The 26,928-nt window shown below is 38.0% G+C and overlaps 2 protein-coding genes across 11 annotated transcripts in view; one reads left to right on the top strand and one right to left on the bottom strand.

The window, feature by feature from the left end:
• The window catches only part of PPM1E (protein phosphatase, Mg2+/Mn2+ dependent 1E), a 219,650-nt gene extending 207,131 nt beyond the window's left edge, over positions 1 to 12,519 (top strand). The window contains exons 5-7 of the mRNA XM_041724298.1: positions 1,277 to 1,420; positions 1,658 to 1,751; positions 7,333 to 12,519. Of these exons, the coding sequence (XP_041580232.1) occupies positions 1,277 to 1,420; positions 1,658 to 1,751; positions 7,333 to 8,393 (1,299 nt within the window). The 3' untranslated portion in view covers positions 8,394 to 12,519. The remainder of the gene's footprint in view (positions 1 to 1,276; positions 1,421 to 1,657; positions 1,752 to 7,332) is intronic.
• Positions 1 to 26,928, bottom strand: part of TRIM37 (tripartite motif containing 37) — a 254,753-nt gene that overhangs the window by 113,404 nt on the left and 114,421 nt on the right. For 8 of the 10 annotated variants that reach the window (XM_041724289.1, XM_041724288.1, XM_041724287.1 and 5 more), the window contains 2 exons: positions 25,242 to 25,352; positions 23,810 to 23,888 (listed from right to left, as the gene is read on the bottom strand). In XM_041724289.1, coding sequence (XP_041580223.1) covers positions 23,810 to 23,888; positions 25,242 to 25,352 — 190 coding nt within the window. Of the gene's footprint in view, positions 1 to 22,624; positions 23,889 to 25,241; positions 25,353 to 26,928 lie in introns of those variants that run through there. The other 2 variants (XM_041724291.1, XM_041724295.1) reach the window with 1 other exon arrangement.

Here is a 26,928-nt window from a genome sequence, read left to right as displayed (position 1 = left end):
CTTGGAGCTACTGGCTGTCATCACCTTGGCTGAGGACAAGACCTGGCCCCTGAGAGGTGATCTGTAATCACCAACGTGAAACTAAGAGAATCACTTTGTTCTCTTTTTCTGTTCTGTCCTTTTTCCTGTGTCCTCAAAATTGTTTTTTTTTTCCTTCTGACCCTGTTCACCGCATTTGCTTTGCCAGTGATCCTAGTGTCTCTCAGTCTTGCCAGTAGTTCTTTTGAATAATTTAGGTTTGTCTCAGCAGTTACTTTTCTCCTTCTGGTGCTTCCTTCTATGTGCTGCTAACTGCTGGAAAGAAAGTAGCTATTCCTGTTGCTGAAGCAGCCTTACCTCCTGTTCTCTACAGGGCATATGCACTGAAGTGTCTTTATCATGTGTTCCAGGGGGCTGAGTCTTTGAACATTCTGTGTGGGAAGACATTTTATTGGTGGGTGAGGATTTGTAACAAACTTTCCCTATATAGGGAAAATGAGAAGTTGTTTTTCTCATTGGATACAAGGGGCCTTTTACCACCCTTGACGCATTGGTTCTAATTTAGGCCAAGTCCTTGGTAACAGAAAGTCATGCTTATTTAGTGGTGACTCATGTCAAATGGAGATGTCATTTTCATGTAGTAGTATCAGGAGCATTAAGTACACTGGTACTGAGCTATTGCAGTGAAATTTCAAGCTCTTCTTTATGCAGTGTTCCAAAAGCAGAGGCCCCTAAAATGATTGCAGGTTTGTTTGTTGTTGTTTTTAAAGTATAAGCAACTTAGCATGCCAGGGAATATATGTTATCTCTTGGTTCCTATCTTAATATTTAGAGTATGGGAGCATTTGTTTGTACCAATCAGATACTTTGTTGGGACCCTCCCCCTGCACATACTGTATAGGTCAATAACAAAACAGAGACCAGCATATGGAAACCTTTAATAAGGGTTGCTGTAGTAGATTGAGCCCTGGACTGGGAGGAAGAAGAATTTCAGTTGTTTTGTGTACTAATGAGTTACCCGCTCTTGAAAAGGTCACATAACCTGCCATAGTTTTCGTACCTGTACATAAAATGAAATGAAAAATCATCCTGCCTTGCATATCATAGATAAAATCAATGTGTACATTCATGCACATAAAAATGCACTGAGAAACAGGAATTGCTGTTTATTGTGAAATCAAGTTATTAATAGTCTAGCCCCCAACTAAAAGTTTGTGTTAACTATAAATTGCTTCTCAATGAGAATCTGAAGTCTATTTATTTTTACTGACTCTAGTTTTATTTAAATTATTTTCAGAGTTTAAGATGTGGGACTACAGGAGTGGTGACTTTCATCAGAGGGAACATGCTTCATGTGGCCTGGGTTGGGGATTCCCAGGTCATGCTTGTGAGAAAAGGTCAAGCTGTTGAGCTAATGAAGCCGCACAAACCGGACAGGGAGGTAAGTGTGCTCTGTTCTGGGAGGGCACATGCCAGAGGCAGGTGTCTAGCTTAATTAAGATTTACTTGCTTATTATGACTACCACCATAATCGGAGCAACCATGCCCATATTAGAGAGGAGTAATAAAGAGAACCTTTCCAGGAAGCTGATGAGTATTATATCTGTTGTTTACTGTTAAGGTAGATAAGTACATCCTGAATCCAATATTTGCTTCTTTCTATTGCATTGCTCTTTAGGATGAAAAGCAGCGAATTGAGGCTCTTGGAGGTTGTGTAGTCTGGTTTGGTGCCTGGAGGGTGAATGGAAGTCTGTCGGTCTCCAGAGCTATTGGTAGGAAAAACCGATTCCTTTTTGTTTCTCCAAACTGTCCTCTTCTAGCTCATTGTCTCATATTAATTCTGCTACAATAAGGGAACCTGAAACGGTGATTTATGTTATCAGAGTGATTATTGTTTAAAGTAACAATTAGATAATGCCTTTTAATTAATTAACCTATCCATTTATATACTTAAATTCCATTATTGAACCATATTAAGAAATGTAGTTCTTTTTTTTTTTTTTTTTAATGGAAGCCTTTTGTCTTTGGGACATAAATCTGCTTAAAACTACTGTGATCCTCATTTCATTACAATTTGGGTCATATTTAGCTTAACTCAGTATCTCCAAGAGAATGGAAGGCTTCCCTCCCTATATTTTACCTTGCTTATATCTTTATTTTCACTGAATTATAAAAGGACATAAACATTGTTCTTTTTAGATGAAAACAATTTTTTTGTGTGTGGAATATAGTGATTTGCCAGATAACCCTAGGGCTTCAAAGAATCTGTCTCCCTGGGAACCTTAATTCTTCAAGAGAAGGAAAGTCACTGAAACGGTCTAAAACTTAGAGAGTAAACAGCTAAAACTGATTGGACAAAATGTAAGGATGTAAGTTCAAAGACAGTCCTGTTGCTATTTTTGTTTCATTTTTGGCACCTGGGTTTATTATATTTTAGGCTTCATGGTGTAGCTTTTTAAGAAGAATACATCAGTATCTGTGTGTCTTTATGGGTGATAGGCATGGATACTGCAGTTCTTCATTCCTGCCTCCTAAAGAAATTAAATGAAGTAGTTTAACATAGGGATAATATGGATAAATGGAATCTGCCAATTTTGCTTATCATTACCAAAACATTCCAGAACATTGACAAAATCTCAAAGGACTGATTCAGTTTCACCAGTGATATATGAGTTCCTCCCACTCTTTGGGAAGGTGCTGGCAAGCTGTGAAGTGGCCCAAATGTGAGCAGCAGAAGGCTGAGAGAGAAAGCAAAAGCTGAAAGATCCTGCAAGTACTTCTGAAAAAATGAGGGTTAGTTTTTATCTCAGATTGAGAGAGTTATTAGGAACTCTGAAATAAGACCCCAGAGGGGAAATTTCTCATTTCTGAAACACATCCCCATGTAGAATTATTTCTGACAATTCCCCTTGATCTTATGGTCTTTGTCAGAGTATTGAAAGGTATCTTTAATGCTTGTCATAGAACCAACTTTACTAGAGAATACTTGTCTTCTCTTGCTACTAAAAATATAATAGAAGGGGAAACTAAAAGCAAAGGAAGAATGTCCTTGAATAAGAGACGGTCTGAGAGAAGAAGGCAGACTCCATTAGAGGAAGTGACTTTTAGGTTAGATGTGGAGGACAGTGTGTAAGGAAGGAAATTCCAGGGGGAGGGGAGTAAGAAATACAGGAGCATCTGAAAGAGCCTGCCATGTTTTAGGAACAGCAGTATGTACAAGAGGCTAAGACAGAGGGTAGGAATGACGATAAAAATAAGTGTTGGTGCCAGATTGTGAAGGGGCGGGCATATATGCCAGGCTAAGTAATCTAGACTCTTACCAGGTGAATAAGTAGAGAGGCCACATGATCAGGCTTATAAGGTATTTGTGATGACGGTATGGAAGACAGACTAGAGCGCCTAGATGAGATCATTCAGGGGCTGTTGGTTCAGTTTGTTACAGAGATGAGGGCAGCTCAAAAGGGATAACAGGAGGTAGAAATTGGACAGAAGTGACAGCTTGTGGGGCTGGAGGAAAGCTAACTTCCAGGTTTTTGACTTGTGTGACTGAGATGATAAAGCATTTGTAAAAGAAAAAAAAAACAACACACAGCAGCAGCAGTTTGTGGGGTGGGGAGGAGGGCAGATAATTAGTTCATTTTGGACATATTCTATATTCTAGATACCTGTGTGATATATTAGGGGAGAGAATTGATAGGCAGTCAGAAATGCAGATCTGGAGCTGAGTTCCAGATAGAGATGCAGGAACTCATCTCATTTTGGAAATAATATTAGCAATCTGTTAAGTAATATTTTTTATGTTAGTTGAAACTATAGGCATGGATGGCATTTGCCTGCCCAGGAAGAACTGGTAGAGATGAGAGACCAAGGATAAAGACTTCTTACTTAAGGTACACTAACACAATGAAGTCATGCTCTCTAGGCTTGTATCTTCACTCTGTCACTTTACAAACTGTGGGGCCTTGGGAAGTTAACTTTTGTGTTTATTTGTTCCTGGGTAAAAGTAGGAATAGTAACAGTAAATGGCTCATGGAGTTTTTGTATTAAATGATATAATAAATGCACCATACATTGAGCCCTGCCTGGCACAGTTTTAGCACCAAATGATTAGTGCTATTATTAAGGAGCTGCTGAAGAAAATCAAGAAGGGATCAGGGATATACAAGTGAGCTATGACAGATACTAGCAGGGGATTTCTAGGAATAAGTAGTCACAGGGTCAGGTGCTACAGAAGTCAAATGAGAATGTGGATTAAAAAAAAACATGGGGCTCCTGGTTGGCTCAGTGGTTGAGTTATTGCCTTTGGCTCAGGTTGTGATCCTGGGGTCCTGGGATCGAGTCCCATTATCAGGCTCCCCATGGGGAGCCTACTTCTCCCTCTGCCTATGTCTCTGCCCCTCTCTCTGTGTCTCTCATGAATAAATAAAATCTTAAAAAAAAAAACCATGGAATTTTGAAAATAGGAACTAATTGCTACTATATGAGAGCAATGTTTTGGATTAGTAGATGGAAAAAACCCCAGAAAATCAGGTGAGGGGAAAATGAGCAATAACAAAAAGAATATGATTTAGTTTCTTGGGCAATTTAGTGATAAAGGAAATAGTGTGGTGGCTTGAGGGAAAACTGATCTGGGAAAGAGTTGCTTTTATTGTTTTTGTTTTTAGGAAAAGGAGTTTAGATCAGAGTATGTTTGTAGGTTAAAAGATGAGAGCAAGTAGAAGAGAAATTGAAAATGAGAGTGAGAGAAGCCAGAGTCTTAAGAGAGTTAGATCACAGAGCATAGGTTAGCTCTGAGAAGGAAGTGGAGTCCTCTTCTCCTGGTACAATGGTGTAGCTGGTGCAGTCGGTGAGTCTCTCCAGATTAAAAGAAAAGGGCGGAGGGTAGGAATTGAGGGAATTCAGGCTTGATAAACTTAATTTTCTTTGAAGTAGGAAACTAGGCCATCTACCAAAAATCCAGTAGCTTAACTGGAAGAGAGAGGTGAAGAATGTGAGAATAAAATCAGGGGCTAAGCAGGGACAAGAAAAAGGACTCCTAAGCAGAGTTCAACTCTACTTAGAAAATAAGTGACACTTAAAGCTTTAAAAATGAAAAGCTTTTCATCTGTTTCTCTTCGTGAACCCTTCAGATTTATGATCCAGAGTTGACAGAGGCATGATACGTTTCCTAGCATATGGAGAGAGGAGGTTGAAGATAAAAGGATGTTGCCATTTCTACCATGAAATGGATAATAATCATGCCCTCCTACCAAATTTGGGGGCGAAATGTCATGAATTTGACATCCAACAGTAGAGCAGGTGAAAAGCCAGAATTTTGGCAGCATCTTCCCTGTGCAAATCTTTGTATGTTCTGTTCCAAACTAACAGTTGCAGTAGCCTTTTAATTGAAGCACTAAAACAAGATTTTTGGGAACAGTATGACTCAGATCACATTTATTTTTAGAGCTGGAATTCAGAAAATAATAATGATGATAATAATAGTCAGGTGGAGTAGGGGACAGGGAAATTTAGTAAAGTGGATTGATTGGTGAAGAACACTAAATCCCATGATCGGAAGTTTTGATTAGTTCTCACAGGCTACTGGGAGACATCATAGTATAAAAGTGAAATTGATGGAGTCAAAACCATGTTTGAGGGAAGATAGTTCTGGCAACTGTATGAAAAAGACTAGTTTCTTATCTAGTAGTATCTGTTGTTCAGGGTGCCCCAATCATTAAACCTGCTGGATAGGGAATGTGGTCCATACTGGTTCTAGCAGTTATCTCTAGGGTTCCTACTGAGCTTTCTGGGCCTATTTGAGGATTAAACAGGGATGTGAAATGTTGGAGAGAATCTTATTTGGATAGGAGAGAACCTAGAACAGATACCAGAAACAGTGATGATATAGCCAGATAGCTTATATGTAATTATCTTCATTTTTTAGTCCCTTGGAAAGGACGGTAACTGATGTGGGTGTGCAAGTAACAAATGCTAGGATCTGGATTCAGGTGTCTGACTCCAGGCCTGGCATCCTTAACCACTAAGCTACATGCTGTTACTTTACAAATGACAAAACATTTTATACATTTTAACTACTGTTTCAAAAAAAAAAAAAAAAAACTACTGTTTCCCAAGTATGAGATCCTAATCTAGGAATTATTGCTAAATACACTAATTTCTATGTAAAGAAGTAATAAACAAGTTGTTGTACTAATAAACTATGGTGACTTAATAGGTTAAGTACCCTCTGGCTAGGCTCTCTCCACATACACAGAGGAAAACAATGAATGTAGAATGAATGGATCTGGAAGTGTTCTAGATCTGAAAGATCCAGAATGGACTGCATATGATTTCCTCTCAGTAGTCTGGTGATAGATACCCTGGAGACCTTGGGCCTACACTAGGCTAGGTTTCTGTCTCCACTCCCAAGCACCCCATATGTAAACAGTTGCCTCTATGTCTTTGCTTATGCTATTCCTTCAACTGAGAGCCCTTCTCTACCTGGTGATAACTAACTTAACCTTCAAGGCCCAGCTCAAATGTCATTCTGTAAGTGGATGAAATAAACAGAAGAGAAACGATGCCCCAGTAGGGCTTTGGGGGTTCTCACCGTTGTTCGTAAGTGAAGAATGAACAACAGCAATAAAGACGGTGGGGGAAGCAGAGGTTGGATCAGAGACAAATGAAGAAGGCAAGAATATGGTAGTCCCTGAAGGTGAGAGAAATGTGGTCATACACTTTCCAGTTGTTCTCTAGAAGTTACAAGTAAAGCAGCATTAAAAAATAGAAAGCAAACTGGACTGGGAACCAAGAGACTTACATTCTAGCTCTCGTTTGAATCTTGGGATGACTTTTGTTGGACTTGATTTTTTAAAATCCCTTGTAACTCAAACCTTTCTCTGTGCTAGCAGCATAAAGCTACTAATTTGAAAACAAGGACAGAAAACCAAGTATTTAATGAAAAGAATGACCACAACTTGGGTTTTTTTTTCAATGTGGACTTGTTCTCAAATCTCAATTAAATCAAACTTAACTACTAGTAAAAAAGTGTACCTGTTAATCAGAAATTTCCCATATAACACTGAATTTTTCAATGCAGCAAAAAATTTAGATTCGACATTTGTTGCCATGCTCAGCTAAACCTAAATCATAGCTAGAGGCACAAGATTCAGAGTGTAAGCCATTACTTAGCTGAGAGTAAGGCATGAGCAGCAGGTGAATAACAAAGGATTCAAGTATTTTACCTGACACTAGTTTATAAATTCTTTCGATAAATTCAGATCACAACCCAGTAAATTGTGATCAAAACATTGGCCATAAACATTCTTTCGTGCAAGGTAAACCAAAATCTGACCTACTTTCTAATTCCCACAGGAGACGCTGAACATAAGCCATATATCTGTGGGGATGCAGATTCTGCCTCTACTGTTTTGGATGGAACTGAAGACTACCTCATTCTGGCCTGTGATGGCTTCTATGACACCGTGAACCCTGATGAGGCAGTGAAAGTTGTGTCTGACCATCTGAAGGAGAATAATGGAGACAGTAGCATGGTTGCCCACAAATTAGTTGCATCAGCTCGTGATGCTGGGTCAAGTGATAACATCACTGTTATTGTGGTATTCCTGAGGGACATGAACAAAGCTGTAAATGTTAGTGAGGAATCAGATTGGACAGAGAACTCTTTTCAAGGAGGGCAAGAAGATGGTGGGGATGATAAGGAGAATCATGGAGAGTGCAAACGCCCTTGGCCTCAGCACCAGTGCTCAGCACCAGCCGATCTAGGCTATGATGGGCGCGTGGATTCATTCACTGATAGAACTAGCCTGAGCCCAGGGTCCCAAATCAACGTGCTGGAAGACCCGGGCTACCTAGATCTCACACAAATAGAAGCAAGCAAACCTCACAGTGCCCAGTTTTTGTCACCAATTGAGATGTTTGGTCCTGGTGCACCAAAGAAAGCAAATCCTATTAATGAGCTAATAATGGAGAAAAAATCAGTTCAATCATCATTGCCTGAACAGAGTGGTGGTGCTGGAGAGTTTCCCTCTTTTAATTTGGGTTCAACAGGGCAGCAGATGTACAGAATGGAGAGCTTGTCTCCTGTCTGTCCTAGGTTGGAAGATGAACAGTTCAAATTCCTGGGAAAGAGAGTTTCCAGATTGTCTCATTTACGCTATCATTATTCAAAGAGATGGCATGGATTCAGGTTTAATCCAAAGCTGTATTCATTTATGTCTGGTCAAGAGCCTTCCCACAAAATAGGCACTAGTCTGTCCTCACTTATTCGGAGTGGGAAGAGAAATAGAATGTTTAGAAGTTTTCTGCCATGGAGGCAAAATATTTGGAAAGGATACAGTACAAACATGATGAGGAAGCTCAGAAAGAGTAATGACATTCCAGACCCAGGTCTCCCCTGGAGCTATAAAATATAATACTTCCTCTTTAAAGTAGGCTAGCTAGCTCTCCCCCCAATAAAGATACCACTATCAGAGTAGGAACAAGGTAGATGTTTCTGAAACATACGTGCTTCATTATGAAACCATGGGTGGCTCAATTCTTAAATGTAAATAGATCTCTAGAAAACTCAAAGTAGTGTTTTCAATCAAAAAAAAAAAAAAAAAAGTATTGGCGGTTTCACTAGCGAAATTATACAACCGGTCCCTGTGATGTGTCTCCACACCTACATATGACCCCCAGTTTATTATCCCTTCACATCACTAGTGGAAGCTTGTGAATTAGTTGTTTTAGTCAGGATATCTAGTGTTGAAATCTCAATGCAGGTGAAATCTGGTTCGATGTGCCTACTATATCTACGGAAAACTTAATACAGAATCAGATTTAGTTGGGGGATGTTCCCCAAAAGCCTGGGGGGAATATGTGGGAAACCCTCCCCTCTTTTTTTGGTTGATAAAAGACTAAAAGCCATATGGGTTTTAATTGGTTATGATGAAAGTGGAAAACTAGTATAATAAGCGTGTCATTATTTTCTGATTTGTGAGGTGGTACATAGTCAAAAAGATTTACGGATTTTTTTTTTCCTGTAACAAAAACGATTATGAAAATTTTCTGAATTAAAAAGTACTTCCTAGGGCTGTGTAGCTATTTGGGAGTTTCATAACCTGTTATGGTGCTTTTAGCGGGATTTTTTATTATTTGTCATTTTAGAAGACCGCTGTCAACTGGTTTTAACCTATGATGCTATGATATTTTTCAGTGTACCTTCATCTCAGGAATAAACTGGTTTAATGGAGATGATGTTAGGTACAAATATACTAGAATCACGTTGCCATTTAAAAAAGAAAAATAATATTTCTATTTTTTCTGCCTTTTTTTCTGTAAGTTCACAGCAAAGGCATATACTACTACAAAATAAAAAGTGGCTTTGGAGAATGAGAATGAAAAATACTGGTTTGAACTTCCCTAAAATTGTTTCCCCTAAGGGAATGAACCGGTGTGAAAGAGGTTGAAAGTACTGCCTAAAGCGAGCCCAGAGGCCAAGTGCAAAGGAGAAGGCAGGTAAAGGGAGAGTGAGGTCTATTTAGTTATGAATGGAGAACACTCCTGAGTCCTGCTACATGTAACTTCAGACTGCAAAGAGGACATCTTTCTCATTTTAAGACTTCTAATTTGAAATTTTCTGCTTTTTGCCATTTCTGTAGTTTTAAGCTAGAAACGTATCTTCAACTAAAGACAGCAAATAAACTAATAATCAGATTCATTCAATGAAGCAGCCTCTGATTCTCTTAAGAATCATGAATATCACCACATGACCTCTTACCATCCCCTAGTCAACTGTGGACCAGCCATGCCAAGAACTAGGAGCTGCCCACTCATACCACTGGGAGGCACCAAAAGCTCTTGCTAAAAAATGTCCACAGCTTATGTTTTTACATAATACAATTATGTTCCCCAGACCCATAGTGAAAACTCAAATTCGTAGATTTTAAAAACAAAGGACTGTAGCATATTTTGGGTGCCAGTATAGCTGTATCAAATACATAGAAACTTCACTTTAGCAATGATCAGATTGTTAATCTATAGATTTTATTTTTTAAGAATTTGGATGTAGTAGAGATTATCAGTATTTCTCTTCATTTTGAAGAAATTTATTTTTTTTCGTCTTGTGACACATGGCTGAGAAGGAGGGAGTAAACATGGCTCCAGCTATAGTACCGGAATCTTTTCACCAACCTGATGTTTGACCCCATTACACGGACCTCACTCACATCTGTCATTTTCTGAAGCCTAGATCTTGTTAACAACGCATCAGGTCAGTATCAGTTTCAAATCAAATTATCTAAGGACACAAGAAAAGAGGCAGCAGAATATTGGTACACATTATAATCCAAAGCACTTACCTAAATTAAAATTTTCTAAGATTTTCTATAGTTGTCCATTGCTACTATTTTGGATCAAAATTAAGAAGGTGAAAGGAAAGAAGATATAAATGATAGGTTTTTTTTAGTGGGGAAAAATGGTTGGATGAAACTCAGATGAACACAGACCATATCCTTAAGGGTCTGAATTTTGTAGATCTGACTAAATAAGCAGTGTTAATTCCATTTTTCATACCAGTAGCCCTCTAGAAAATAAAGTAGTTCTAGTGTGGTCAAGTTATAAACCAATATTGTGAAAAATAGCAACTATTCATTTGTTCACAACATGCATATTTAGAGTAGCTAGGTACCATTTGTAAGGTAAGTCCTTTACAATTCTGTAATATTAAAGTAGTGGTTATTGGTATGATATATGCTGCTCTTGGTTCTATAAACTAGGTAAAAAGCAGTGCTTTGTGAAATACAGTGTTATATCTTAATGCCACTGGTGATAGAAAGTAGTTCCCCCTCAGTTCAAATCCTGTGCCCTTATTTGCTGCTTGCTAATGTAAGCAATAAGTACCCCTCTAACTAATGGTATCTACACATTCTGTAACTTGTATTTAATGATGGTGTATCTGGTGATTGTAAAAATATTAGACAGTATAAAAGTATATATTATATATATTAACTGTTAATGCTGAGGTAATAGTCTGTGAATTATGTGTTTTGTACTTTTACTAACTGTGTAATTTAGTGGTGGTGAAAATTCTACACTCAATCCTTAAGAGTGACGGTATCCCTTTTCCAATTTAACATGATCTGCATCAATTTGTTTGCCTGCTAAAGTGTTAGAATAGGAAATAGTAAAACAAATATAAAAAGAAAGTGTAGTACTCCTTAGGGAAACAGACTTCAAGTTACCAAATGAAGTCATTACAAACTCCTTGTACATTCACTGTGAGTTTCAAAGGGAATCAGTCCCTAACTTAACGGTTTCCTTTGTTCACTTTCTAGATGTGTACTTTTGAGGGATATCTGAGGTTTAGCAACATTACAGCACCAAACTCTGGGGCCATTAATCCCACTTAAATCTGTGCTAAAGATGGTGGAAACATATATGTATATAAATACCTTTTCTTTACCTAGAAGTGCCATCCACTGTCCTTGAATTAGTAGGATTATAAAGTTTCTGTTGCATTTAACTAGGAGGATCCTTGAAAGTAACACCTTTTCCAAGGACAGTGTCAACAATGTCAATGTCAACACTGAGTCTGATTCTGACCACATTTACAGTGGTATAATGTCAACGTGGTGGTATAGTGTCACGCCACATCTTTATGACAACCATACTCCATTGTTGGAACACTGTGCCAGTAAGAAGTGCAACATCCAATGGGCAGATAAAAATGATGCATAAAGAAATTCAGTGTTTACAGATAAAACCACTGTAGTTCAAGTATTTCCTTCCCCCATCAAAGGCTTGCCAAGGCTTTGTGAGAAAGTGGTTTGTAAATTAAGTGTTTAAACATAATTTATTCACTTGATGACCATTCTCGCCTATGCAAGGCCAGAAAGGGGGATACTATAGCTTTGGTCACATAATTTTGGACAGTTTTCTTTGAGTCACAAATTAGCAAAAAGAACACTTTTTCACCTTTTAAAATCATGTCATATTAAAGGACAAATTACCCACTCTTCTGTTCTAACCTGTGAATAGCTTAAATGTTTTTCTTCAAAGTAAGATACCACCAGTATTATCACATGACTATTTTCCAGACAAATGGTACTGTGTTGAAAAATAATTATTTCATCTAACAGCATTTTATCTTCTATTTTGAAAACTATTTATTGTACTAATTAGAAAAAAGGAAATAACACAGGGAACTCCAGAGTGACACAGCAGTTGTTCTGGAAGAGGAAATACTCTAATAAACTCTGATGTATTAGATAATCCACAGATACATCATTGTTAACTCTAACTCTAGGTGCTCTTTGGTGAGAGACAGGCTTTGTTCCCTTGTTCATGACATTTCTTTGCAAAGAATTCTCTATGGAGTGAAGCGAATGAAGTGAATCATTTCTTACTAAGTAAATGTATCAATTTACAAACCTGCTCTACAGCTCACTTTTGAGTTCAGTTGTAATCATGAGTGATCCTTCATATTTTATTTATTAAAACTGTTCATTCAGGTAAGATGTATGTTGAAATTTTGCCAATACCTTAATAAAATCCAGCAATTTAAAACCACTAGTCATTTGTCTTTTTATTCAAAGGAAAGAGAATTTGGTGCTAAGGTTAATCATAGCAATGATGAACCTCAAACCAAGCACAACACCTGAGATTAATTCAGACTCTGCAATACAAGTCTAAGCAGGAGAAAAAGCCTGCCCATCTTCAGGTGTAAAAACAATTCACCAAATGATCCACTGCTCTTCACAAGATGTGTCACTTTCAACAATATATACAGAGCCATATGAAAACAAACAATGTGTTCTGGAGTGAAGAAATAATCAGAACCAGACTCCGACCCTTAATAACCAAAGCAATCTTAAGAAAGAACACGGCTGGAAGTATCATGATCCCAAATTTCAAAATATTCTCTAAAGCTGTAGTAATCAAAACAATATGATACTGGCACAAAAGCAGACCTACTGATCCAGTGGAACAGAATAGAGAGAGCCCAGAAACCCAAGGTCAATCTAGGGTAAAGGAGGTAAAAATACACAAGAGGGAGAAGTCAGTCTCTTCAATAAATGGTGGTAGGAAAAGAAAAGCTGGATCATAATCTTTACATGATACACAGAAATAAACTCAAAATGGATGAAATACCTAAATGTGAGACCTGAAACCAAAAATTATATATGGAATCTAAACAAAAAGAAACAAACCCAAAATACAGAGAACTGTTGCCAGAGGAGAGGTAGTGGGCATGGATGAAGGGGAATGGGAGATACCAGCTTCTAGTTAAGAAGTCACAGGGATAAAAGGTACAGCATAAGGAATACAATCAGGGGGATTGTAATAGTGTTTTATGGTGACAGACAGTAGCTGTCATTTGTGAGCACAGCATAATGTATACAGATGTTGATTCACTATGTTGTATAGCAACTATAAATAAAAAAGTACACAACTCTGGAAAAAACAACAAAAGAACCAGACTCTGTTACAACAAAGATCTGAGGACCAAAAATTTAAAATAACTATGGTTAATATGTTATGGAAATGGTGGACAACATATGCAAGATCTTATGGGTGGCTTCAGCAAAGTGACAGAAACTATAAATAGGAATGCCAGAAATGAAAAGTAACAGATGATGAATGCTTCGGATTCGCTAATCACTGTACTGCACATTGCTGAGGAGAGAACTGGTAAACTTAGACATAAATCAACAGAAATTACCCTAAATGAAAAACATGTATGCACGCGCACACACACGCATGGAGTGAAAGGAAAACAAAAACATAATCAACTCAGAACAGAACATGTAAGAGCCGTGGGACAGTATCAGTCTAATATATGCATAATTGGAATCCTAGAAACAGAAGAGAAAGGTAACAGGCAGGTGACATATCTGAATGGCTGAGAATTTCTGAAAATTAAAAAAAAAAAAAAAGAATTTCTGAAAATTTAATGATTACTACAGATCTAGGAACCTCATAATACCAAGCAGAAGTACCAAAAACACACACTTAGGAAAAAAGAAATCTCTTCCAGAAGGTTTCTCCAGTAAATGCTAGCAAATATTTAAAGAATAAATAACACCGATTCTATACATTCTCTTCAGAAAAGATTTTGTAAGGTCAGCATTACTCTCCAAATCAGGTGAAGTTAGAAAAACTACACTACAGATCAATAACCCTCATGAATATAGATGAAGAAATCCTCAGCAAAATATTGGCAAAACCAGTATCGCTTATTAGAATGACTAAAATAGAAGTGTTGACAGTACCAAGTCTATAGGATGCAACTAGAACACTCATATGTTGCTCTTGGTAACATAAAATGACAGTGCCACTTCTGAAAAGTTCAGCAGTTTCTTACACAGTTAAGCAGTACTTATTACACAACTCACTGAGATGTGTTCTAACATCAACTACCTGAAGTTAAGGACACATTTCGGTTAAAGGGTAAAGTCATCATCTCACTTCAAACACCAGCTGCCAAGTTTGAAGGTTCTCACCATCCCTCCATTGGTTTGAAAATTTGCTGAAACAACTCACAGAACTCAGGAAAATACTTTACTTACAATTACAGTTTTATTATACAAAAGGACACACATCAAAACCAGGCAAAAGACAAAACAGAGTGCGGTCTAGGAGAGTACCCGTGCGAAGGTTCCTTGTGATCAGGGCATTTTATTCTCCGGAAACCTCAATGGATGGATGGTAATACAGGATACTGCCTACCAGGGAAGCTCATCTGGGCTTCATTATCTAGAGGCTTTAGTGGAGTTTCACAAGGTAAGTGTGACTGACTCCCTGGCAATGAGGCTGAACTATTCAGGCTGATGTGAAGTGACTGTAGCCCCAATCCTCTAATCGCAAGATTACTTTCTAGCATGCCAGCCCTGGCCATAGGCCTGAGTTATATCTCATTAGCATAAACTTTCAGGACCCACCATAAATAACAAAGACACTTCTATCATTCCAGAAATTCCAAGGACTAAGAGGCTATATCCCAGGAACCAGAGACAAAGGCTGGCCAGATTCTTTATTACACACCCAGCAATCTCATTCCAAGGCATATATTCCTCTAGAGAATGAAAACTCATGTTCACACAAAAATCTAGACACAAATGCTTAGAAGATTCATAATCACCCTAAACTAGAAATAACCCAAATGTCTTTCAAAGGGTATACTGTGGTACACCCATAGAGTAAAATAATCCTCAGCAATAAAAGAATGAAGTACTGATTCACACAAGATGGATGAAATTTGCACGTTAAGTGAAAGGTTACGTACGGATTCTATTCACAGGACACTCTGGAAAAAGGAAAACTAAAAGAACAGAGAACAGATCTTGGTTGCCAGCAGTTATGGGGGGCACTGGTAGGTATTCACCTAGCATGAGGGAATTTTGAGGGTGACTGAATTATTCTATGTAGTATTGTGGTGGTAGATACACGACTATTTGGCAAAACCCACAGAAACTGCATTATACTTCAAAGACTGAATTTTAATGTATGTAAATTTAAAGATCAACCAGGATATGTGGGGAGGACAAAATGCAGATTGTAACAGATGAATCTTACTTTTTTACAAATGAATCATATAATGACACTGAAGAGGATGGTGCAGAAAGAACTAATGGAATTCTGAATCCTAGGACCTAGCTAACTTTAGGGAAGTATTTGACATGATACTGAAGGCTAAAAAAAAACAAAAAACAAAAAAACACCCCAAAACCAAACCCCAAAAAACTATACCAACACTGTGTTGTAGTTGGTAGATTTGTTCCTTACAAGGGTATATAGGTCAACAGTTCTGAAACTCCTTGGTTTGTATATTACAGTTGAACAAGTAAGAGAGCCTACGAGCCAGGCTGTTAGATTAAGATATAATAAAGGGGAAGGCTTAAAATGAATGCTGTGAAAATGAACTATTGGGACTTCATCAAGATAAGAGGCTTTAGCAGCAAAGGATACAGTCAACAAAACTAAAAGACAACTTACAGAATGGGAGAAGACATTTGCAAATGACGTATCAGATAAAAGGCCAGTTTCCAAGGTCTATAAAGAAACAAACAATCCAATCATGAAATGGGCAAAACTAAAATACACAAGAGGGAGAAATCTCCCTCAGAGGAGATTTCACAGAAATGAACAGAAATCTCACAGAGGAAGACATAGACATGGCCAACAAGCACATGAGAAAATGCTCTGCATCACTGGCCATCAGGGAAATACAAATCAAAACCACAATGAGATACCACCTCACACCAGTGAGAATGGGGAAAATTAAGGCAGGAAACCACAAATGTTGGAGAGGATGTGGAGAAAGGGGAACCCTCCTGCACTGTTGGTGGGAATGTGAACTGGTGCAGCCACTCTGGAAAACTGTGTGGAGGTTCCTCAGAGAGTTAAAAATAGATCTGCCCTACGACCCAGCAATTGCACTGCTGGGGATTTACCCCAAAGATACAGATGCAGTGAAACGCCGGGACACCTGCACCCCAGTGTTTATAGCAGCAATGTCCACAATAGCCAAACTGTGGAAGGAGCCTTAGTGTCCACCAAAAGATGAATGGATAAAGATGTGGTATATGTATAAATGGAATATTACTCAGCCATTAGAAACGACAAATACCCACTATTTGCTTCCATGTGGAGGGACCTGGAGGGTATTATGCTGAGTGAAATAAGTCAACCTGAAAAGGACAAACATTATATGGTCTCATTCATTTGGGGAATATAAATAATAGTGAAAGGGAATAGAGGGGAAGGGAGAAGAAATTGGTAGGAAATATCAGAAAGGGAGACAGAACATGAAAGACTCCTAACTCTGGGAAACGAACTAGGGGTGGTGGAAGGGGAGGAGGGCGGGGGGTGGGGGTGACTGGGTGGCAGGCACTGAGTGGGGGCACTTGACGGGATGAGCACTGGGTGTTATTCTGTATGTTGGCAAATTGAACACCAATAAAAAATTTATTATTAAAAAAAATGAATGCTGTGGAGTTGGGACTGGTATTGTAGGCATCAATATATAGATTCATGGTTTGTCTCCTTTAAACATATTTACATATACATACAAAGATATACAGAGAAGTGTTTGCATGAGTAAGTAGGTGGTTTTCGATTCTATCCATGGAGAGGGGCTAAGAAGCAGTGCCACTCAGGCAACAATATGCCCACCTTTAAACTCCAATCCTTTCTAAATACCACTGTCCCCAAAAAAGGGTGAGAGAAAAGACAAGGTAAGCCTGGAATACCTGATGAGGGGATAGGAGGGAAAGAAGGAGGGAGAGTAGAGAGAAGAATGGAACATACCAGAAAGAAACAAAAGCTGACCTGAAAAAATTTCCTATAGCCAACACTGGAACAAACTGAATGTAAAATAATACTGGATCATAAAGAATAAAAAATAAATATCTACAAGTCCACACTGATATAAATTAGTTGAATAAAGAACTAAGTGGGGAAGAAGGGACTTTTCCTTATAGAATTCTAATAACATGTAAAAGAAACCAGGGAAATAGAAAACCGTAAGAACACTGCAGTAATAACTGTCATAGGGATCCCTGGGTGGCGCAGCGGTTTGGTGCCTGTCTTTGGCCCAGGGCGTGATCCTGGAGACCCGGGATCGAATCCCATGTCGGGCTCCCGGTGCATGGAGCCTGCTTCTCCCTCTGCCTATGTCTCTGCCTCTCTCTCTCTCTCTCTCTCTCTGTGTGACTATCATAAAAAAAAAAAAAAAAAAAAAAAAAAAAAGATTTAACTGTCATAGGCAAGAGTGGGTGCTAAAGTTAGTAAGAGATTAAGGAGGAACAGAGTATTTGCATAATCTCAAAGTATTAGCCCAGAATATTTAGTAACTACAAAGGGAAAAATCATAAATAGTGGGAACCCTGGCAGATATCACCTTGACCAACTAATCAAGATTAACATTATCAATAATAAATATGACCAACTAATCAAGATTAACATTATCAATAATAAATATCTGCATTATATAGCCCTGATAAAATGCACTGAGAAGGGCATATCTATCTCTGTGGTAGCCTCTCCAATAATGCTTAATCTTAGTTAAATATGAGAAAATATCAAATCCAAATAGGGCAACATTCTATAAAATTAGTCCTCTTTAAAAATGTTAAGGTTGGGCACTCAGGGGGCTCAGTCTTTTCTTGTCTTTCATGACCTTGACGTTTTTGCTTTTATTTTTATTTTTTTGTTTATTTAAGATTGTAATTATTCATTTGAGAGAGAGAGCGCGCGGTTACTCCACCAGGTTAACCACCTGCCTTTGGTTCAGATCATGATCTCAGGGTCCTGGGATTGAGCCCCACATGGGGCTCTCTGCTCAGCAGGGAGTCAGCTTCTTCCTCTCCCCTCCCTCCCTGCTGGTGCTCTCTGTCACACGTGCGCGCGCTCTCTCTCTCAAATGAATAATTACAATCTTAAATAAACAAAAAAATAAAAATAAAAGCAAAAACGTCAAGGTCATGAAAGACAAGAAAAGACTTGAGGAACTGTAACTGATGGGAGGATACTAGGGAAACGTGACAACCAAATGCATTGTGGGATGCTGGACTAGCCCTGGATCAGAAAAAGGACATTAATGAAATAGCTGGTAAAATCTGAACAAATTCTATAGTTAATAGTACTGTAAACAAGAGTAATTTCGTTTTGATTACTGTTCTACAGTTACATAAAGCATTAACAAAAGCAGAAGCTGAGTAAGCTGGGTAATGGGTATACAGGATCTCAAGATTTTTGTCTCTCTCGTAACTCTAAAATTATCTCAAAATTAAAGTTAAAAAAATAGGACAATCTTTAGCTTTTTAATTATTAGGTATTAAAAATGCTGGGTCTGGTTCAAATGTGATGAATTGAAAGAAGTACTAAACCAGCAATTCATCCCATCCTTGCCAGTGGTGTTAAACCTTGAGAAAATCACCTACCCTCCTTGAACTGCATGTTTCTCTGCCAAATGGGTACGACACATCATAGACCTCAAAGCTTACTTATGGATTCAATGACAAAGATGTCCAGAAACAATGTTTGTGCACAATATAAGCATTAACTACTATATCCTTAGGTCTAAGAGAATACATTTATTAAGAAGAAATTTTCCAGGGGTGCCTGGGTGGCTCAGTCAGTTAAGCGTCTATCTTTAACTCAGGTCATGATCTCTGGGTCTTGGAATGGAGCCCCAGAGTCCCACATTGGGCTCTGCTCAGTGGGGAGTCTGCCCCTCCCCAACCCTTGTGCTCTGCCTTGTTCTCTCTGAAATAAAATATTAAAAAAGAAATTTTCCAGGAACAAATGTGAGATAAAACTACTAATACTGGGGGCACCTGGCTGGCTCAGTCAGTAGGTCATGTGACTCCTGATCTCAAGGTCATGAGTTCAAACCTATGTTGGTGGCTGAGTTTACTTAAAGAAACAAAAACTGAATGCTGAAACAAGGTAATGGTGGAAGAAAAGACTAACAACTACTATGCTCTTCAGCAAAAAGGGGGAAAGAAAATAAAAGATGGGGACTGTACACAAAGTGCTAGAAAGTAGGACAAGCAGAATAGAGGAACTCATGACTTGCAGAGACTACAGGTGATGACAGAACCGGGAAGGTGAGGGGGATCGAAATCTCTTGTAGACCAGATCATGAACCAGCAATGGGGAGAGGAAAAAGGAATTGGTACCTTCTCCTATGCCTTGTTCCCTCACTCATAGCTGCCGAAAATCTAGCATAGCCAAAGCAGGCACACCAAATCAAGAAAGAGGAAAACATGAGGCTTCCTGGCACCAAATGAGGAATATGGTACAGACTTTATATTTAACATGGCTAGAAACTGGGAATTGAATTCTATTTTTCAAAGATCCTGCTCCTAAAACCTAACAGATCCTTTATATTTGAAGAAAACTTTTGGTCTTTCAGGCTTATGATTCTATAACGGGACAGCAGCTGCTCATCACCCCATACCATAAAACTAAGCACAAAAGAACTAATCAAATGTTTTCTTTTTGTTAAAAATCATGCTTCTGAAAGCCTAAACTTTCTACACTAAAAGCACACAAAGTTCCCATTAATATCAATAGGGAAGAAGCCAGCAAAATTTTATCTGTAAAGAGTGTGAGAGTAAATATTTCAGGCTCTGGGGCCAATAGATTTCCTTAGCCCTATTTGTAGGGCACAAGCAACAAGAGAATGGATGTTAACTGTGCTTCAATACTACTTTGTTTGGGATCCCTGGGTGGCTCGGTGGTTTGGCGCCTGCCTTCGGCCCAGGGTGTGGTCCTGGAGTCCCCGGATCCAGTCCCACATCGGGTTCCCTGCATGGAGCCTGCTTCTCCCTCTGCCTGTGTCTCTCCCTCTCCCTCTCTCTGTCTCTCATGAATGAGTAGATTAAAAAAAAAAAAAAAACTACTTTGTTTACAAAACTACAAGAACCACAGGGATTTGGCTCAAGGACAGTAGTTTGTCTTCCTAGTGAGAATGCCAGGCACTTGTTAATTGAATCCCAAAGGTGTTCCTCAATGGATTGTGAGAATTTATATTTCTTTTTTTTTAAATTTTATTTATTCATGAGAGACACAGAGAGGGACAGAGACACAGGCAGAGGGAGAAGCAGGCTCCATGCAGGGAGCCCGATGTGGGACTTGATCCGGGATTCCAGGATCACATCCTGGGCTGAAGGCAGATGCTTTAACTGCTGAGCCACCCAGGCATCCCACAATTTGTATTTCTTATTATTTTATAATTTTCAAACCTTACTTGCAGTGAGCTGGTGCCCAACAAAATAGATATGATTTTCTTCACAGAGTAGAACTGTTTCTGAGTATTCATTCTGTCCCTTTAGCTACCTACCAGTTTTTGATTTTTGGTAAAATCTGTTGTCACTTTTAATTACAAAATAGAGGATTTTATACCAGTAGGGCAGGTTCACTATCATTTCTTTAGAACCTTGCATTTTTTTGCTTTTCAAGAGATAGACTTTATTCTTAAATCTGGAATGAGAATATGGTAGACAGGTTACATTTCTAATACACAAGAATATACCAATTAAGCTCAAATAATTTTCCCTCCAAAGTTTTTGTGCAAGTATAAAGAACTAAATCCCTTCAAATTTTCCTATAGCTGTGTAACAACCAAAAATAGTCTTGCTGACATAGTGAATTCAAATTCTACCAAATTAAAAGAGTCTCAACCAGTTCTCAATTCATCTAAAATAAGGGGAACACACTGATTGTTTTTATATATAACCTGAAAGCATAAGAAAAGCCAGAAAAACACTCAAGATCCAAATGTACCACAATCCAAGTATCACCATGCCATTCTAGGGAATCCACTGACTAAAAAAACCTCAAGATCATGAAAATTAATAGCAAAGGTTAAGAACATTCGTGCTTTTAGAAAGTATACCTCCTCCTAAAAAAGGGCAGAGGGATACCTCAAAATGCTACTATGTATGTAGATTAATTACCCAAGAGACTCATGATTAAATCACCCATGCTAAAAGCCTTTCCCAAATGAATAGTCTTTTCTCAGGCTTTTCTTAGTTTTCCATACTTTAAAGATAAACAATTATAAAGATACACAGGGAACCAGTGAGTTCTGTTGGGCTAAGAGACAGGGGCACCCAAAATGGCGGACATCTCAAATTGGGTCAAACTGGCTGATCTTCCCGCCAAAGCAGCCATGACCACCACATCATCTCCAGTAAATCAAAGCCTAGACGGGAAACCGAAACTTTCCATCCAGGGACCCCCATCGTCTGTACTGTCTCCACCCCCAGCCAATCACCTAGGGACACGGTGTTCCCTTGCCTAATTTGACAAGGGACCTACCCGGATCCAATAAGGCTTAAAAACCCCCACACTCCCCAACCCCGGCGCGACTTCCCTGACTCGGGCCACCTCTCCGAGTCACGGAACCTCGCCTGGGAGTGCTCCCCATTAAAAGCACTCTCGAACCTATTGCCTGGCTCTGCTGTTTTTTTTTTTTTTCATTTCTCCCCGTTCACTTTGGAAAAAACCTAACAAGTTCTATATCAAATATAAGTTAAAGAGCTGGCAATAGTGAGAGATTCAAAGTAGTCAATCATATTTGTGTTTGTGGATTCCAAATGAGGAGTCTTATTAAAAAAACAAAAAACAAGACAAACTACCAACCAATCCTTAAAATGGTTTGCCCTCAACACTAAAGGTGTAAAATTCTTATGTTGTATCTTCATCTATTAACAATGGAGTATAGAGGTAAGAGAAAGTGGGACTAAAAAAACATGATCTCAACAAAACGCAATGAACAGAAATAAATACATTTCCATCTAACAGACATGGAAATGTGTTAAAGAACATATTAGTAATGCCTTAGAGTACTGCATGATAAACGACCTATAACTACACAAAAGCATGCCAACATTTACCATGTTAGTAAGCGAATGCTAAATTTTTACTTTTCATGTGATTACATGACTTAAGTATTTCCAACTAACTTTTAAGGAGAAAAAGTAACCATAGATACCAAGACTATAAGTAAGTCTCTTAATTTCCCCATGCATTACTAATAGTATACACACCTTAACAGCCTCTATCATACACAGGAAATGTGAATAGAAAAAAAAAAAAAAACAAACCCTGGGGGCTTCCTGTCCCACTTTTAATAAATTGCAGAGGCATAATATTTTCTCAAGTTCATTTTATTAACAAAGAGTGCGAACTGTTTTGAACAAAAGGAAACCATGAATCATAGCATTTGGCAAGACATCAGACATGGAAAATAAGTAAAATAGAAGTAGATGAGGCGCCTCTCATGTATTATATTCTTGCTTCTTCAATAGTTTTATCAACTTTCAGTGTAATTTTCAGAAAAGTATAGCAGCTCAAACACAAATGCAGGAGCACAGTGGAAAGTCTGGCAATTATTTTGGGCCAATTGAGTATGAAAGTAAATATACCACAGTTTCATGTTAACCACTGTGCAATATGTATGAATCTTTAAATGTACAGACACTGAAACCAATGTCCAACTAATGAAAATAAAGGAGAAAAGAGGGCTTTAAAACACTTGTTGCACTATAGCTGTTTAGTAAAAGGCAGGGAAAAAAATAACTTTAAATTATCTTCCATGTATTCATATGACTGGGAACATAACCAATTCACATGAATGTCATTCATTTAAAATTCTATTTGTAAAAGTCATTACATCAGAGAGATTATGTGCCATTAACCAGTGTGCCTGCACTTGAACAAACAAGAGAAGGTAAATAAATGAACTTTAGTCAGCCAACATACTCCAGAGAGATTCAGTCTAGTTTTGCTTTAGTTTTTCATATAAAGTATCTACAGGGCAGAATCTAAACATAAGTAATTTTTCTGTTCTCTTAATTTACAGGCATTAATGAAGCTATAAACTATGGCCAAAACCTGAAATATAAAGTTGGTCATATAAACACAACTGAGCGTCTAGCCACAGACAGAAGGACACTGACACCGAGGCTGAGTAGGTTGCCAAGTGCATGCATGGTCTCTAATGAACTGTCTGGCAGTTAATCACCTTTTTATTGTAGTAGACAAACTGCCTTTTATAAATATACTAATTTGCTGAATTGAGGACTACATTGTTAATTCATTACATTACATAGAATTCTTCCCATGCTGTTTTTTCCTGTATACTAATGTCATATACTACAATTGTGCTTTCTAAAGTTTCAGAATTTCTATTTTGGGTAGAGATGATGAAAAGAAAAAAAAAAAAAACAACAAATCTGATTATCTGACTGATGACAAATTTGAGCACCAACTACACCAAATCTCAGGGTCAGAGTCAAGGTAGCTTGCAAGTCAGTTCTCTTGATTTGAAAATTACCTTCCGCTGTTTCCATCAGTATTAAAGCTGAGGTCTTCAGGGTCTATTTGTTCACCATCAGGAAAACTGGAATGCGTATCTAAGACAAAAATTTAAAAGCAGATAACAGTTTTTAAAGACCAGTATTTTCTTTTCTTTGTCTGTAAGTGATCTTACCAAGCGTTATTACTTAACTGGTAAAGATGTACTAGGTTATAGAAAAACCTGTCTTCACAGAATTTGTGATCTGATTCAAGTATAAGCAAGCACAAAAGAAAAATGAGAAAAAGTAAAATGTGAAAAAAAAAAAAAAAGAAAAAGTAAAATGTGAAATATCCACAATTAGAAGAGGAAAGACACTGCCTAACTTTGTCCTCCTGGGGACACTGTGGGAGCAGCTGAAGAAGGGAAGAGGAAATGAGGCTGTATATACTCTGTGAAGACTAACTCTATAAACATAAAATGTGTTTTAAAGCAAATTAAACTGCACGTGCAAATATCACTACAAACCCATCAGCACTCAAAATAACTTGCCCCAAATTTGGCTGCTTCTAACAGAGAGAAAATTACTAAAAGTGTCATATACTTAAAAATCATCCAATGCTTAGCTCTATTTTGAAAAAGACACTAAAGCATCAGGGAAATCTGTAAATTATATAGCTGACAACTAGCATAAGGCTGACAATGTTGTCATTCCAGAAAATCTTGCAGAGGAATGCTTAGACTGATCATTAATGTCTCTGGATAAAATACCGATAATGGGTGATGGAAGTTAGCTAAACTTCTTGTGCTAATCATTTCACAACTTATACATAATATCAAATCATCATGCTGTACTCCAAAAACAAAGCAAAACTATTAACAATGACTTTCTTTCAGTGAGTTTTATTCCTAAAACTATTTTGGGAGGAAAAAGAAACTTAAAAAAACAATGCTTCCATAAACTAAATGTATTTCTAAGAAATCAGGAATAATCTTTTTAAAAGTTACCTTATCAGCTAGGCTAATAACATCTAAACCCTCCCCAGGGGTTGGCAACCATTTTCTATACAAGGGCACATAGTAAATATTTAGGCACTATAGGCCACAAATTGCCTCTGCCGAAAAGCCTTCTCAGTTTTGTTTTTGTTCTAAACAACTGTACAATCTAAAAGCTATTCTCCAGTCACAGGCTGTACTAAAGCAGGTTGCTAACCTTTGCTCCACCAAGTAGCATCCAGCAGGTGTCTGACCAGCCAAAGAGTACTCAGCAAATTCTTTCAGTACTCACCATTTAGTTTACCCCACAGAATGTTGTCTCACAAATGATAGGAATTAAAAAAGAAATAGAAGCAGAAACAGCAGAGAAGCAGAAGCAAAAGAAGCAGAAGCAAAAGAAGCAGTAGCAGCAACAGCAGCAGCAGCAGCAGAGCTGATTTTATGAATCTCTGTAAAAGAGCACCATGTGCTGCACCTTCGTCTGGGGGCTGCGCCATGAAAGAGTCATCAAATCCTCCCATGCTGGTGTGCTCTTCCTGCTCCTCATTCTCAGTGTCACATTCAATATCACTGTCACTACTCATTCCTGGCAGGAAAGAAGGGGAGAACATGTTTTTGACAAAAAACCACTGCAAGTGATAGGAAAAAGAAATCTCATGTACTAACCTGAGATTCCCAGTGAATTTTACACTGGATCTCAGGACAATGTAAGACACCAAACAAATAAAGAAATAACCACACAAACCTCAGTTTTCTTTAGTTATTTAGAGCAGTGGTTTTATTTTTGTTCTCAAAGATTAAAACTGCCCTTTCCAAAATATCTACAAGTAGTAATTTGAGACCAGTATTAATTTCATTATACGGAGAATATTTTTTCCAAAGCATATAGTTTTTTTCTAGAGACTTTTAATCCCGATTCAATAGAAATGTAATTGTTCCTAGCCTAAAACATATACAAACAAGTTACATAAATACACACTTACATGTATGTGTGTGTATAAAAAATTCCAGTAATTCTAGCAATAAATGAGGTACTATCTCATTTAGGCCACCAATTTTGTTCTCATGTCTATCAGTTGATTTTTAAAAGAAAAAATCTAAAAAAAAAAAAAAAAATCTATAGAAGTACTTCTGTTTCAACAAGACAGTGATCAAGAAATTCTGAAAATCTTTTTGCTACAAACCCTTTTAAATGCTAGAGAAAATATTAACTTAAAATATTAATTTAATGAAGAGACACATTTAAAGAAAAGAAGGAAAAAACAAAACACAGGTGCCAAAACAAACAAAGATACGGAAAACCAATGAATCAGATGCTATAGTAGCCCTGGAGAATTTGATGTATCTTTAATATTCCCTTGGACCCTCACAGAAAGGGAGTTGAGTGACTAAATCTTTACCCCCTGCATAAAGATAAAATTTTTATTGAAAAACCATACTAGGGGATTCCTGGGTGGCTCAGCGGTTTCACGCCTGCCTTTGGCCCGGGGCGTGATCCTGGAGTCCCGGGATCGAGTCCCGCGTCGGGCTCCCGGCATGGAGCCTGCTTCTCCCTCTGCCTGTGTCTCTGCCTCTCTCTCTCTCTCTCTATGTCTATCATAGATAAATAAATAAATCTTCAAAACAAAAAAAAAAAAAAAAAAAAAAAGAAAAGAAAAACCATACTAGAAAAAGTTTGCCTGCTGAGTATAGTCTCTTGTCTGTTTCTGCTGGGCTCAGCTCATCTCAGAATTCAAACTAAGGCCTCTGAGCTTAATTTAGGTTTAGGCTTCAAAGTTGAGGTTCAAATCTCAGGAAATGATCATAAAAATTAGTCATGAGCTAGCATTATTTAAATAAAGCAAATGGAAAATCCCCTGGAGGGAACATTCTGGGCAAGATGGAATAAGCACATTCCATCCTATCTTTCCCACTGAACAAAGCTATGAAACCTGGATAGAATGCATGAAGTAGCTATTTAATTTTAATGTCTTTTTTTTTTTTTTAAAGGTTTGAGAGAGCGAGCACGTGCACACTCAAACGTCCAAGTAGGGGGAGAGGCAGAGGAAGAGACTCCTCAAGCAGGCTTCACGCCCAGTACAGAGCCCCACACAGAGGCTTGATTGCATGACCTCAAGATATGACCTAAGCTGAAATTAAGAATCAGATGCTTAACCAACCAA

This window comes from Vulpes lagopus, chromosome 12 (assembly GCF_018345385.1).
Source record: "Vulpes lagopus strain Blue_001 chromosome 12, ASM1834538v1, whole genome shotgun sequence".
NCBI lineage: Eukaryota > Metazoa > Chordata > Mammalia > Carnivora > Canidae > Vulpes > Vulpes lagopus.
This window is presented reverse-complemented; position numbering and strand designations above follow the sequence as displayed.